General features: G+C 39.9%; 1 protein-coding gene across 4 annotated transcripts in view; it reads right to left on the bottom strand.

Moving 5' to 3' along the window:
- DAAM2 (dishevelled associated activator of morphogenesis 2) overlaps positions 1 to 15,483 on the bottom strand; it is a 170,701-nt gene that overhangs the window by 115,541 nt on the left and 39,677 nt on the right. For all 4 annotated transcript variants that reach the window (XM_057371013.1, XM_057371022.1, XM_057370996.1 and 1 more), the window contains exon 2: positions 270 to 472. In XM_057371013.1, the coding sequence (XP_057226996.1) occupies positions 270 to 443 (174 nt within the window). In that variant the 5' untranslated portion in view covers positions 444 to 472. The remainder of the gene's footprint in view (positions 1 to 269; positions 473 to 15,483) is intronic.

Genomic DNA, 15,483 nt, shown 5'->3' with positions numbered 1-15,483 from the left:
AATATGCCCAATCCTACACCTGGAGAATTGCATCGTGCTATGAGAATAAATAAGAACTTTTAAACATCTTGTTGTACTTATTCCAGTGCCACTATCATCCATGCTGTTGCTTGTCACCTTTCTCCTACCAAGTAACTAGTCATAAAAGAATGAAATTTTTTTAAAGCTTCAATAAAAGCTCTCTAATAAATCCCTTAAGTCCTCTTACTCCTTTAAAGGGAAGAGTTCATCCACCTTGTAAATGTATCAATCTGCCAGCAGAAACTTACCACAAGTTCAGCAAATCTGGCATTGAGCTCTTCTGCTGGTGGGATTGGGACAGAAAATTCAAGGAATTGGAGGGGGTTATTGTCCTTGAGGTTGATTTCAGGGAGGTCGCTGCCTCCAAAACAACAAAGAAACCCCAAGGCATGACGATTCCTCTTCCGGGGGGCCATGATCATGGTGTATGATGCTATCTTCTGATCATGTTCTGTAAGGGAAAAAAACAAAACAAAACAGATATTAGATAAGAAACAAGACTGTTGAATCTGGGCAGCTCTGTGCAATTACAATGGCTATCACTGAAGTAACAGCTAGAAGAGGACAGAAGGATCTGATACCCCAAAGAGCAAAATAAACACTCAACCTGGACAAGGCAGCTAGGCCATACAATGGTATTAACACGTTCTTCTTCTTCARTGGTATTAACACTTCTCCCTGTTTTTCTGGAAAAGTTCTACAAACTCAGTGTGGGATCTCCCAGCAGGTAGATTTATCAGCAGTGCTCAGCAGCCAAGGCTGAGCACTGCCACTGTGTGCTGGTATTGGCCTTTCTCTCACTACAATAAAGGAATGAAACCATCAGAAGGAAAAAAGCATGTATGGGACAATTCACCCACAACACATAGAAGAATCTTCCCAAGGTATCCCATTGATCAAAATACAATGAACAATGAAACAATGAAGCAGACATCAATTTTCYACCACTGCAGAGCCAGACCACCAAACACTCAATTTATTCCTTCATGGCCAGGACTATCGCAGTAGAACCATTTTGTCTATCCTGTTCTCAAACACAYGTAACCAGTTTGGACTGCTTTATGTACTCAGAGAAGAAACAGCACAGTGCTAATGCCTGCTTTCAGATTTACATCTGAGCTGCCAGATCCCGCCTTGACAGGACCCAGGCTTGAGGGGCTCTGGTATGAGGAATATAAAGGGAGGCAAAAGGAGGCCTGAAGGAGAAGCTGAAAAGTGACTGATTTCACTACCACACAACACCGTTTGTGAGCGGCCCATCCAAACAGGAAGTCTCCTGCCAGCAGTTTGAAAGGAGGGATCTGTGCAGTGCACAGAGCGCCACATATTTTGCCCTTTTAAGGGACTTGTTGTTTGACAGCTCAGGGGTTTATTTGTGTTATATTTTTAAGGGCTTCACTTTTTCACTTGATCTGCAGAATAAGCCATATCCTTRGAGAGTAAATAATTAAAACTTGTTGTGAAGTTGGTCTCTCTGGGCACAGGGCAGGGGAATTAAGAGGGAGGTGGCAGGTGAACCAAACCGAAGGATGCTGGATGCTGTATCAGCAGTAACACAGCTGAGCTCTGTCATCAGAGCAGCTGCTGCCCTAACCTGCCCCACAATGCTCTGGTCTGTTTGCTTGCCAGAACAAAGCTGCTTTGAGCTTTCATAGACACTGAGTAGCTGTGCAAGGAAAAACACCTTCAGGACAGCAGTTGCATAGTGGGACTTAACACACAGAGCACAGCCAGAAGCTCTCCAGGGACTTTTTGTGCAGAAATTGGCATGCTCACTTAAGAAAAACCTAAGCAAAAAATAACAACCAAAAAAATGCCTAAACCATCCAAACCTCCACACTTATGGCACTAGATGCCTGGCAGGAATCACCTGTCCTATTTTGTGCTGGGATTAATTTATCTAGCACATTCKCTCATTGGACGGGCATCAGCTGCAACTCTCACACAGCTGAGAGGAAAGCAAGCTGGTAAAAAGTACTGTTTTCTAGCACAACAGTTTTGCTTTGCTCTCCATGCCAGTTCTGCAAGGGGTGGTATGTCTCAGCAGGACTCACGAGGGCAGGATGCTGTTGTCTTCAAAAGCCCATTCATAAAACCATCGGGTTYTCATGAGGAGATGGCAAAGCTCAACTTAATCCTGAACTGGTCTTTGACACAGCTTCAGTCAGCAAAACCAAAATGCGCTCAAATCTATCACAATGATGTGCATGGCAACTTTTGTTTCCTCTCAGTAGTGGACACTTAAGAGATTCAGTTGCTAAATGATTTCACAAGAGAGCCTTGGAAGTTAAACTTGTACACTACAGATCATCTYCTCAAGTATTACTCCAAGTGCAATGCCCTTAATGGCAATCTGGTCAGGACTGAGATTGGAACCAATTAGTTTGACATAACTGTCCTTTGGAAGGAAGTCAATTCCATGACACAAACTGAGATTAGAACCAATTAGTTTGACATAACTGTCCTTTGGAAGGAAGTCAATYCCATAACACAAACCTGATTTACATGCAATACAGCTACCTTTGCATTGATTTAGTTGTAACCAATCTCTGGCCCACCGTCTAAAGGCTTCCCCACCAGCCATCAAAGGACCAGCATTCTCTGGGGCACAATGAATCTTACTTGGAAAAAACGGCTGAGCCATTGAAGTGATAGGACCATAACATCTTCCTTTACRAGCTCAGGTCAAGACTTTGGTATAAACTCTGCCAAAAGACGTATCTCACCRGGAAATGAATATATGTAAATGGATGTGAAGCTCAACATTTTCTACAAAGGACGGCGCTGGTCTGCTATTACAGGTTGTCCTGCACTGAAATTCCATGACTTGGCTTTCACTTTAAGCAAGTTCATCCAATAGGTTGTCAGTCTCCAGATAGTCRGTCTCCAGAGAAATACACAAGCTAATGTTTGCTAATGTGATTTTTTTTTTTACAGAATCAGCAGTTCCTTGGGATCCATACTTGTGAAACTAAAAGTTACTTGTTCTTACTACTCTGCAAAAGTGTGCAGAGCTCACATAACAATAACCTTGCCTTGCTTTCACAAAGCAGCATTCCATCACACAACCCACACTCAACACTGGCACCTTCCAGGTCCATCTAGAAGCAGCAGGCATGAAATTCATACTGACACAGATGGGTAAAACAACCCTTCAGTATTGCTAGAACACTGTAATTGCGTTGACAGGGGAGGTGTGTAGATGCTTTCAAAATAAGAACAGTTGAGGACTGCTACAGAGGAATCCAGAACAGGTATTTTAGAACTGAATCACTGAATGAATGAATGAATGAATGAATGAATGAATGAATGAATGAATGAATGAATGAATGAATGAATGAAATTTCTAAGTTGGAGCACTCTCTCTCTAAATATTAAGCCTGCCAATTACACGATTGTGAAGGACATCTACTTCAGTTGCACTGTTCATGCTGTTTAAGAGCTACTTAAAACTTTTTGATTTTTATTGGTGATCAGTAAGATAAAAATTTTCTAATTAYCTCCAAGTTAATAAACTTTTCCTTTTCTTTCTCTCTCTTTTGCCCTTCCTTTGTCAAGAATCAAATCTGGGAGAAATGTGCTTCCAAATCATGAGGAGGGTGGTAGGCAACAAAGAAAATGAAGAAAAGAGCAACTTTCATTTTTCTGAGTGGTAATTGATAGCAAACYTGATATACAAATTTATGAAAATAACGAAAGGTGGGGGGTTTTCTTCTAATAACAGCTCTATTGCCTCTCAACTTCTGGCAAGTAAAAATGAAACAYGTGCAATGATCTATTTCTATATATATACCCCCAGTGAGAATCAATGGGAAATCTCTTTCTGGAGAAAATCCCACTATTACACATAACTTCCTCCCACAGTTCTTCTAAGTTCTACTGTTTTGCCCTTTTGCACAACACAAACAAGTTGCTGTCATTTTAACAGCTCACCACACACCCGCTTCTCATAGCAGTCTCTCTCCTGCTTCCCAGCCTCATCTGTGGTTCGGCTCAGGTCAGGAGTCACAGCCTGGAACAGTGCCCAAGGTCTAATTATAACAACGTCCTCTTCCTCTGACAGRGCCTACGTGTTCATTTCTAAACCATTTGGCACAGTGACCAAACATAATTTAACTATGCAATTTTTCCAAGCCTTATCAGAAGTTTTAGCCACATGGGATCAGATCCATGCTAACTGCACACGAGGATCCTCTTTCAATTGCTTTCTAAATTGCTTCTTAAGTCTCACTCTTCATTATCATCTCAGAAATTACAATTTTCATGCCAATATAAGCTAAATAAGCAATGTTCCACAAACACTAAGACACCTGAAACAACTGCTCTGCCAGCAGCTCTTCTGTGCAAGACAGCTGATTATTACAGTTTTTATCTCACTGTTCTGTCCTTCAACAGACTGAACAGAACACAACTGTAACTACAATAAAGAAAACTACTTTTGTATCACCAGGTTTGGAAAAGGGAYGAAAGAGAATTCGTGGGTTAACTAAACACACAGTTCTGCAAAAACAATTTATAATGTAAAGAAGCATTAATGGAAAACCCTTTCAGAGCTGAACTTTCACTGTGCACCAACTGACACACGATGTCAGTGGATGCAGCCACAGCTCTCACCTGAGTGGGAAGCGTGGGACTAAATGTATGATGAMAGAATCATTGCCCACACTGGTTTATGCTAACCGGAAAGGAATCAAAGTTAATAATTTCCATTTCCCTGTAAATTTATCTATCTTTCTTTATGGCAGGATAAAACACATAAACATAATGTGTGATCACTGATGCAGAAAGAAACATGAATTCAGACTGGTTTAGAATTTAAACCAACCGACCACAACCTCCAATCCAAGTTAAAACTCTATATTATTCAACTATTAAACAGTAAACCACGAGAACCTCTTGATATTAAAACAGCTACTTTCATTGTCACTTATTGATGATGAAATTGAGAAAATTAGCACCATGCCCAAAACGGTCTGAATATATACACTGGATAAAGAGCTTTGTATTGATCCTACGCTCAGTTCTCTGGACCATGCTGCTTCATCAGTACACAGATGGTGAAATGATAAACTCTGTGGCATGTTCCAATTACCACGGGAATTTTCCATGTAAGTCACACGTAATGTGACAGATGTCAAATGCACTATATGGCAATTGCAGCATGGGGGATGGGGAAAGGGAGCAGACAAACAATCCATTTGTTGCATGTGTAATAGTAACCCAACTCCTTTGGTTTGGATTTGTCACTGTACTAAGGAGCCTCTTGGTCCCCAGGGTGCAAAACAGCAACAAAAAGCCCTGACCACTTAAAAACCACAAAGTTAAAATCTTATTTTTCAGGGAAGGTAATGTTTCCTGCTGTGTTGGACAGGAAGGCACCAGACCCAAAACAGATCAACATATCACTGAAAGTGATCTGGAAATGAGCAGGGTCCTGTGCAGCAATGGCTACTCAATCCCAGCTAGCCATGGCCTACACTCAATCATTTCCACCAYAGGAGAGAGGGTAGCTCAGATCATGATGTGCATTTTGAAGCCAGTTAATGGACTTTTCCTCCCACAACACATCAAAAGAAGAGAGCAGAGCTTTTGGTGTTTATGAGGACTTTGCAAGACAGTCCAGGAACTCATCTCTGGATTTTTTACACACCTTCCCATTAAAACTGAGATGGTTGATGATTTCAAAGCATTCCACAGATGTAGAGACTATCTATCTCCTATTAGACCTAAAGATTTTCTCCTATTATACACATAGAATTATATATTATTAATATTTATTTAATTTTTATTCATTTATTAGCCTCAGGAATATGTCCTGTGATAAAAGGCAAGGACTATTTGAAGGCTGTCAGGTGTAASTATATCCATGAAGCTACTTACTGCAACGTGTCAGTCAAAAATCTCTTTATTTTTAATACTTTAAGGATGCTCAGGATGTGCTGGGTGACTAATGACCACTAATGTTAGTCTGTTAATGCCCACAAATCCAGTATGTCTCGCCTGATACCAACTTATCAACACTTAACAACAACAAAAAGAAAAAAGCTGAAGAATTGTAAGAGACTTCTCTTCAGAAATATTAATTTGCAATACCTTCTCTGCCATCACCTAAGAATGAGGGAAAAAATAATTCTACAGAAAAATAAACTAACAAACCCAAACACCAAACAAAAGAGAAAAAAAAAAAAGCACTTGCAGGTTCCTTGTGTTCCTCAWAATCATTAACCTATACAAATTTTACTCACAGGAAACAATTTAAAAAGAACAGTCAAGATTCAAAACACAAAGYGAAGAGAGCAACAAAGCATTTAAACTCAGTATCATGAATCTGGCTTATAAYAGTTAAGTATTTCTTTACACTTGTTTGCCCACCCTTTAATGAAGTACAAACGAATAATTTTCTATACTTAACTGAGATGACCAAACAATCCATTCACTCTTTCATCTGCTARGAAGCTATTTTATTTTTGCAAATGTACTATAACTATATTATAGTTTCCTGTAACTATGACTTCACATAGAAATGTGCATAGTCAAAACTAATCCATTCTTCCACATACCAAACGCTGAGCCTTAATTATGTTCTTGAATCTCATTTACATACAAGTAAATCTATGCATCTTTAACATTTCTGAATGGTGATGTGACCACCACATCTTTGACTGCAAACAAAACAAGTAAAATTCACAGCTTAAGTGTTTATCCAGGATAAGTATGTCCTTCATCTCCTTAGTGTCTGATTGTACCACAGATTTGTATCCTAATCTATCAATTCCACATTTGTGTGTATACCTCACCAAATATTACCCATTTCCTTCTATTAAAAAGAAAAAAGCTCCTCCTTTGTAGCCTTAATTCTYTTTTTGTTTCTTTTCTACCAGTTTCAGTTTTACTCTCTAGTTGTTCACTGTTTCATTACAACATTCCCATTTTTCATGATAATTATTAGATTTGAAATGCCCTCCTGTAGCCACTTTCTATTTCTCAAACCACAAACTTTTTTGTTAAAGCAAATATTGAAGAGAAAAATACTTCTAAAGAGACACCTACTGCATAACACAAGCTGCAAAGACTGTACCACACCTTGTGTATGTTTTATTTTGGTTGTATTTTACTTTATTGTCCCAGCTGTGGCACTGAAGTTGTAGGTTCTCCAGTGTAGGGTCTTACTAACCTGCTTAAACCAGTTATTTTACAGTGTCAAATAGATTGTGGAACTATACAAACTCAAATAAAAGCAGGAGGCCAGCAAAAAGGTAATCACCTGTCTGAAATCTGGTGAGGGCACAAGAGGTTCACCCCCCAGAAATGATGCTGCAGTAGAGACAGCATTTAGCAGTGTACACAAACCCAAGCATGATTTAATTTATCCTTTACAAAATAATGGAATTTATGCAGTGATTTCCCTTACCACAGCATTAGCTTCACTGGTTTATAATGTCATTGTTCATCAAATTGCTGAGGCTGTTAAGAGCCAATGGGAAATACAMTTTTAAAAGAAAACGTAGCAAAAAATCCCACAAACCGCACAGGTGGGACCCCAAGACCCAATTCTGACTGAGGATAAGATCACGCAGCAGCAAGTATTTTCCAAYACACTCTACAACTCCCAGATTTTACTTCTGAGATAATTCAGATACTAAAAATGTTATTTTTAAGGCTTGACAAAAATACATTGTAATTCTAGGGCCATGAATTCAGGAGGAGGCTACAAACCCACTTTCTGTCTGTGCTTCTCAACAGAGTGGTTCTGAACTGCCTTTTCTACAAGCTACAGATCTAGACAGCAGAGCCCAAGTTTGACTCTCAAATTTCTTTACTTTCTTTTGGGGATTGGTACAACACAGTGACGCCATTTCACAGAAAAAAGTACCTTGGAAGTTGGAGTGCAAGATGAAGCCTTTATTCCATATAAAAAATCATAGACTGAAGATCAAATAGATCATGATAACATCAGTTAAGGAGGCACAAACTGACAGCCAGAACCAGCACATCACTCCTTCAGCTTCAATGCAGAAGATGACTATTTCACTCTATAAGAAGATGAAGTCCTGTACAGCTCTTATGAAATGCTTTAAAGTCAYTGGCATGAAAATGACTCTAATCAGTAATGTCTGCCAGTTCCATCTGTAAGACCAGGTCCCAAGGATRAGACATCCATATCCCAGATCAATGTTTTTGATACCTCAGGAAAGAAGCCAAGGATTSAGTGATCTGTAGAACAAGGTGTTCCACTCCATCCTCTATGCCATAAGATCAGGAATACTACTAAAGCAGATTAGTACTTTAGATTAGTGCTAAAGCTTGGTCTAGGAACTTAAAATCTCTCCAGTATTTCTATCGGGAAGAGTAGGGTTTAGATACAAAGGAAGTGAATCCAGAGTTTCTCAGTAGCACTAATAACTGCCATGTTCAAAAGAATGAACACAYAAAACCCCATTACTAAAAGCGTCCCTGTCTTGTTTGAGTCATCGTAATTTTTCCATTCTGTCATTGCCCAATTATTTCCAGACATGATGTAACTGTTTTGCCAAGGGATTTGGGAGTCAAAATGTTGCTGTTGTTGTCATCGTTATCCTGGGTGCTTGAATTTTCCAGACAAAATAAGCAGCTGAGGGCATTAGAGTGCCTCTACTRAGAGAAAAATACTCTGTAAGAATTGCCAGGGTGCTCCAAGAAAAACAAACAAATGGTAAAGGTCCAATTAMATTCCCTCAAACTCCAGCTTATTTCCATGTGAAATACTCTTTTCTTCTTCAGACAATTAGCGGAATAAAATGTCATCTGTTGTATGATGTCATCATAGGACAAAAAAAATTGATTTCCATTCTAACACTCTGATCAGGGCCACAATGGGACATTAAAACTCAACTTGATTGGAAATTATAACCATTTGAAACTAACCACAGATGTAGACGTACAAGTGCTGTCTTCACTATTGACAGGTAATTCAATTACCTGCACTGGTAAAATTTTCCTGAACTTCACACCCTGGAAAAAGCAATTCAGTCTTTATAGCAAATGGGTATAACTGGGGAAAAACTCAACACAGAGACCACTTGGACKTTTTTTCATGGATGGCACTGAATCTCTTCAAAACTGGTGTTCAACAATGCCATCTTGGAAAGCCAGGTTCCAAGCTGCAGAACTGACAATTTCCTGCTTAGCGCCCCAGCCAAAGCACAGTGTGCTTCTACATATCCCTGCAAACTTGTACATAGTAAAAATGGAGGCTCCCAGTCCAGTTCCATAGACCGAAAAGCCATCAGTACGGACAATAGTTAAAAGCCTTCTTTAGTGATTCACTAATGGAAGGAACAGCCACTAGATGCATTCATAAAAGGGAACAGGTCTCAAGGTTTTCATGCATCTTGGAGATGGTTCCCGTAGGTCAAGGCACTGACAGGGTCAAAATGTCATTGATTTTATATACTTATTCTTTAAACTACTCAGATTGCAGAGTTGTCAACTTGGCACAAAAAATAAATTCCCTGTAGAAAATCAAGTTAAGAAAAGGTCATATATGGCATTTTATKCCACTATTTTTATTTTTCTTCAACATTCTGACCAGGGATACTTAAGGTTCAATGCCCTGAAACCTCAACATTACGCAAGTAGGTTTGAACTACAAGCCAGGAGCTTGTTGAAACTGCTGAACTTTTAACCTAACGTGTCTTCATGAAGAATGGATATTTGGAAGGAGTTTTGCTCAAGGATCTTGGGCTGTTTTCTGTGTGTATTTTTAAGTGGCATCCAGATAAAATATATTTTCTGGCTGCCGCAATATTTTCAGGAGGAGACTTTACACCAACACCAAAGGCTGGACTCAGAGCCGTGACGTACTGCTTTAGGTTTTGGGGCTGTAAAGTGTTTCATTGCATTGAAGTAAACAAGGCCTCCTCTATATTTYGGTCAAATTCTACAGAGCTGATGCTCTGAGTGATACAGGCAGTGATCAGTTATAAATGTCTGAAAAGAAAGCGCTAGCTAAAACCACCCACCTTCCTTGCATGGTCAGTGGGTGCTCTGGTCGAGAGCATTAAATCAAAAGTGTGCAGTAAAAGGAGGGACAGGAAAACCCCCCTAAAATGCACAAATGTGAGGTTCTTCTCAACAAAGCAATGCCTGACCATGTGGTCTAGAGCATTTGGTACACAAAGATGTGGTGTCTGTGCCAATTGCCAACCCTCCCTTCTCCCATCCTTGAACTGCCAACACCTAGTTCTAGTCTCCTAGATTCTCATGGCAAGAGGCCATGTCCACATCAAGGGCCATCAAGGCTCACGATTAAGAAAAGTTTAAGATCTTACGTATGTCTAGGGAAATTTTCCTAGAACTGTAACTGTCCTCTAACACACTGTCCTTTCCCAAGCAAAGATAATTTTTAAATGTATGCTCAGAGATACCCAAAGGAAACTGCCGAGAAGCTGCAGCAAATGTTTGAGTAGTCATCTCCAGACCTGTAAGYGTCTACAGCAAGTTTAAAGTCTGTCTGAAGGTACAGAAAGTTCCTTCCACTTTGGAGCCCAACCTACTTGTAGCTTGTTGACAAAGCTTGCAGCATACTCCACAGAAAACCAGACTGCAGTATAAAATTCCCTCAGCTCCCTACCACAGCTGCACACAACTGGAAAAAAAGACATTGAAAATCCAACAAAACAACCAACCCTGCTTCTAAACCACCACTTGATCTGGTTTCATAGTCCTTAGACATGATTCAAAAAGCAGGCCCAATGTATACAAATAGAAAAGAAATCTACTCTCTGTCACAGGACATGTTTATCCCCAAGGGCTGCAAACATGTCCAGTGACATATCTCATTGCAGAACATGTACCAATATCACTGCCTTTTGTCTCTAGTTTTGTACAGCAGTGACTTATTTGATAGATTGTACAGGTTTTTTTCCAAATCATCACCTGCTACAGTTTCTTTTGTCTTACCCTTTGGAAAGGCTGTATTTAAATATTTAAATCAATATTTTTTGGTTCACTTTATGTCTTATATTTATGGATGGAATACATATAAATACAAGACAGTAAGCAGTCACACATTGCCTGGTAGAAGTTGAGGTCTTGGCTCTGCTGTCCTGGTTATATGCAGGATCATGTCCCACTGCAAGAAAGGTTGAAATTTCTGTTATCCCCACTTTCTACTAACTGAAGAAGAGCCCCAGGCAACCAGTACCARAATCTTCCCAGTAATAAGAACCAGCAGCATCTGCCCCTTCTCCTGCCCAGAAACCCATCTGAACATGGAAGCAATCTCGATTTTCACAGAACCGTTTCCAGCAAAATAACAGGAAACTGCAAAATGTCAGAAGCTCTGAAACATCAAGACCAACCATGTATTTGGTCTGGATGGCAAATCCAGGAAGAAAAACTTTATATGTAACACAACAATTTGCACACAAGCTGACAGCCTATTACTGAATTTTAGCTATTGGCTGTTGGACCAATAAATACAACATGAAAATGGCACTAACAGTATGGAATGTTTTACTTCCTCCCCTTCTSCCAGTAATTCATATTACAAGCAAAGGGTCTATCACACTACAGCAGTGAATGTTTAAAACAGATAAAATTGTACAGGGAAGTGGATCCATCTCCAAATCTCTGAAAAGATAAACTAGCAGATGTATAAAGCAAACAGTAAGTCCATTCCAATGAGATCCTCTTCTGGGTGAACTCTTCCCTAGTGTTTGTTCTGCCCATACCCTAACATCAGTCAAACACAGCCCCTAAGAAGCGTGGCTACTGCCCAGGAAATGTTCTTACTGCTGGGTTTACAGTGTCATCAGCTATTTATCATAAAAAGCTCCACTGGGATAACCTCAGAATTAAACAAATTAAGAAATGCACATCTAGAGAGGCAAGTTGGTGTGGGAAGTAATTTTAAGGAACATTGTTTTCCTTGCAAGGAAAAAACCAATTCTTTAGACAGGAGCGAGTCCACAAGGTCTTAGACTATCCTGTTCATGCTGAGATCTCAAACACAGGCAAAAATTTTCTACATTTTTAGGAGGTCATGCATGATAAGGAAACAATTCATCTCCTACAGGGCTTACTAATAGCAGCATTAACTCTTACGTCCCACAATACATTTCATATCCATATCAATACTGCAGGACACATTTCATATAGCTACTGGAATACTCCGACACTAAGAGTTCATCTCCACTTAAAYTGCAATATTGTGATGACAGGGTGAACACTTCACAAACATCAGACCCCAGCACATCCATTTCCCTGAAAGCAGTTCATAGCAGAAGTGCCCTTTAAGGGAGTGATTTTCACAGCACCTCAGAAACCTCTGTGCAAAAGAGGATGTCCAAATGAAAACACAACAAAATATTGAACCCCCACTTTAACACCGAGGCTRGATTCACCTAGAGAAGCAGTTCTGTCTTGCTCATTTGACAGAGAGAAACCAACACTTGCAGTACCCTGAAAATGAGATCTCTCTGTGCCTTCTAACCCACCACTCCAGACCAAAGAAAGCATTCCTCTAAATTGGAGGGAGTGCCTCTAAGGACCAAAATTTGAGCTTGAGTTACTAAATAACTGAGGAGAAGAGACACCACTTATCACAGGAAACAGAGAAAAAGGCAAGAGGAAAGATCAGCTTTCTAGCTGGAAGGATGCTGCGCTCTGTGGGTGTACTATAGCAAATTGCATGCTGTGGAAGGACCTTGGTGTGGAGGTAATGCCAGTGGGTCAAGGAGCCAACAGTTCAGTCAAGAAAATAAATTTATGTCTTTGTACTCAGTTCTTCAAATATTTAGGCTGAGGTTACTCCAGACAAAATCTCTTTCTTATCAGATACCAAGGGGTTTATATTGTGTAAAGCAAAGCATTTCAGACTTTTTTTTTTTGCTAGGGAATCCCCCAAAAATCATATTTATATAGAAAAAGTCAGCATAAAAGAAAAAAAAATAGAAAAAAAAAAAAAAGTAAAAAAAAAAAAAAAAAAAGCAAAAAGAGAAGCATTTTATCCTTCTCTTCAGAAGGACTTTGGAAGGCACACTCAAAAATCTGTTCATCTTAGCAAGGCAGTAATTTTACGATGAACATACTATTCAAACTAGGTTATGGAGACTGTACAAGAGTCTTTCATTCCTCCAAGGAGTGAACAACACACACTCCCTATATCGCTTCCTCTCCATGGGTGTAACAGACTCCTATTAATTCTGATGGAAACACACAACCTTGTAGAACAAGTGATCGACTCTTCCAAGCAGAACTCAGACTCAGTTAATTTCTGGTGAAATGGCCCATACTGAAATTGTGCCAGATGGGCACCTGAGATTTATTTTTTTTTTAGCCTCCCAAAATATTTTATTTCCTCCAAAGGCCTTTTGAGCTGAATCTAGCAAAGCATCCAGAGCATCTAAATCATCATTTCCTGGCTCTTGAGGAATGGATTCCAAGTCATACACAAATTTCAGTAGGCGCCAGTTTTTAACCTTAGTCCTCAGTCTGAAAGTCTCCTGACTACAGGCTCATAAAAGCAATATATTATATATATCAGTAGTAGTTTTATGTTTCATCTGTGACTTCCATGTTTTCCCTTAAACTTCCCTTACCCAGGAATACTTTTCTATGCTCTGTGTAACAGYTCAACCAGTTTGACTCAAAAAGAGATGGAGGGCAGAGCTGTCACTACTTCTGACACCACTAAGCAGAAGCTGCTCTCGAGCTGTGCAAAAAGTGAAAGCTTTTCACGTTTGGCCCTGAGCAGAGCTTCTGCACCTGTACCAGCCAGTGCCACAGTGCAGAGYTGAGCATCATGGACTGCTCTGAAACAACCTTCAGCTCCCTCCATTCTGCACTCCCGTCACCATCACCAGCAAAGACCCAGATGTGGTTTCCAGTGCATCACRGAGCAGCAGCAGCAAAGTAGCAAAGTAGCACCATCTCTGGAGGGGATAACTAACACAAGACACATAAGAGAAAGCAGACTTTGCCCCCTGCCACGATGGAAAGAGTTACTGGTCTATGTCACTGTTCTGCATTTCTCCTCGTTGGATTCAAAGAAACATTTCATGTTATTTTCTTCCTTCTATTTGCAGGTTGTTTTCACTAGCTATAGCTTTGGTTCTCAGTTKGCCAATCACTTCTGAGATAACTCCATGGAAATAAGATGATGCCAGCACATTAACATTCAGAAGCCACTCAACAGCTACATCAGACATTTAGCATCAGCTATCCACAAAAAATATGCAGGCATTCCTAACCCAAGGCACTGTCAGATTATTGGTGAATAGCAAGACAATGTTCTCCTATTCTGCTAGTCAGCTGAGGTCTCACAAGTAACTAATGAATAACCATGTTAAAAATGAATAGCACTTTTGGACAGTAGAACATACACTTCAATTATTGAAATGTGAGTCAAAATCCTAAGTGTGTTACACTTAGAATTTCACTTGTAGTTTTCAGTACAAGGCATTTCTTCACACTAAATGTGTCCAGGCTTTCAAAAGCAAATACACATCACCCCCAATGCAGTTCTCAAAAAGCAAAATACACAACTTCCATGCAAGTCTTCCTTTGCTATCTGAAAATAATGAATCAGCCTCATCCAGATTCCTGCCCCCTCTTTCAAAATTCACTGACTGCCACTGTAGCAGAATATTCTACCTTAGTTCAAGCTCTCTGTCCTCTCTAGATAAAGAAAAAAGGTTTGCACTCCAAGTGGGAAATAGTCAGCAAGAAGAAATTCCCTTCCACTACTTTTATTAGAACACTGAGAGCACAGATTTTTGCTACACTTCTTTCCTATCTTCTTCTAACTGAGGAAGCACTCAGAAAGGAGATTTAAAGATAGAGGACCTAAAACAAAGCTTTATTATTGTCCATATATATATATTTCTCTCACTTCCTCRCTCTTGTTCCCACCATCAGGCAGACCCAAAAGCCCACAATGTTTTGATAAACACACCAAAAGTAGCTCGGGATGTAAGTATGAAAACATGTAGAGCAAGTTTATTTTATGCCGGTTTTTTTTATGGCTCTCCTCCAGCATTTTGGATGCACAACCCCACTAGGGTCACAGTGCTAAAATTTTCCTTAAACAAGTCCATCTCAAAGGTCCAGGCCTCTTTTTCCCTTTCCATACCACCTGCATCTCAACACTCCTTAAAGAAAATAGAATTTATCCAGCGCAGAAAAGAATAAGGATGTGTATGTACATCCCTCTGTACTGAATCCTCTCCTGCTTGGCTGTGTTCCTCCTTCCTTCATCAGTGCAGTTTCCAAGTACTCCCAAAGGGGGAGGGGATCTGCACAAGGCTGCTGAGGCGACTAACTGCAGCTCGTAAGATCCAAAAGTTGGTGGAATTGAAACTTGAGAGTTTTGAAGCAAGCTTAGCAGAATAGCTGGAGCTTCTTGGAGTCCTCAAAGCCTGCATTAGATGAGACAAAGGTTGGGGTTCTTTCAGGTATTATATCCCCCCCAGAGCCCAT

The sequence above is a fragment of the Malurus melanocephalus genome, unplaced genomic scaffold (genome assembly GCF_030028575.1).
Source record: "Malurus melanocephalus ecotype Western Australia unplaced genomic scaffold, MMel_1.1 scaffold_5, whole genome shotgun sequence".
NCBI lineage: Eukaryota > Metazoa > Chordata > Aves > Passeriformes > Maluridae > Malurus > Malurus melanocephalus.
The sequence above is the reverse complement of the archived record's forward strand: the minus strand, read 5'-3'. Positions and strand labels throughout refer to the sequence as shown.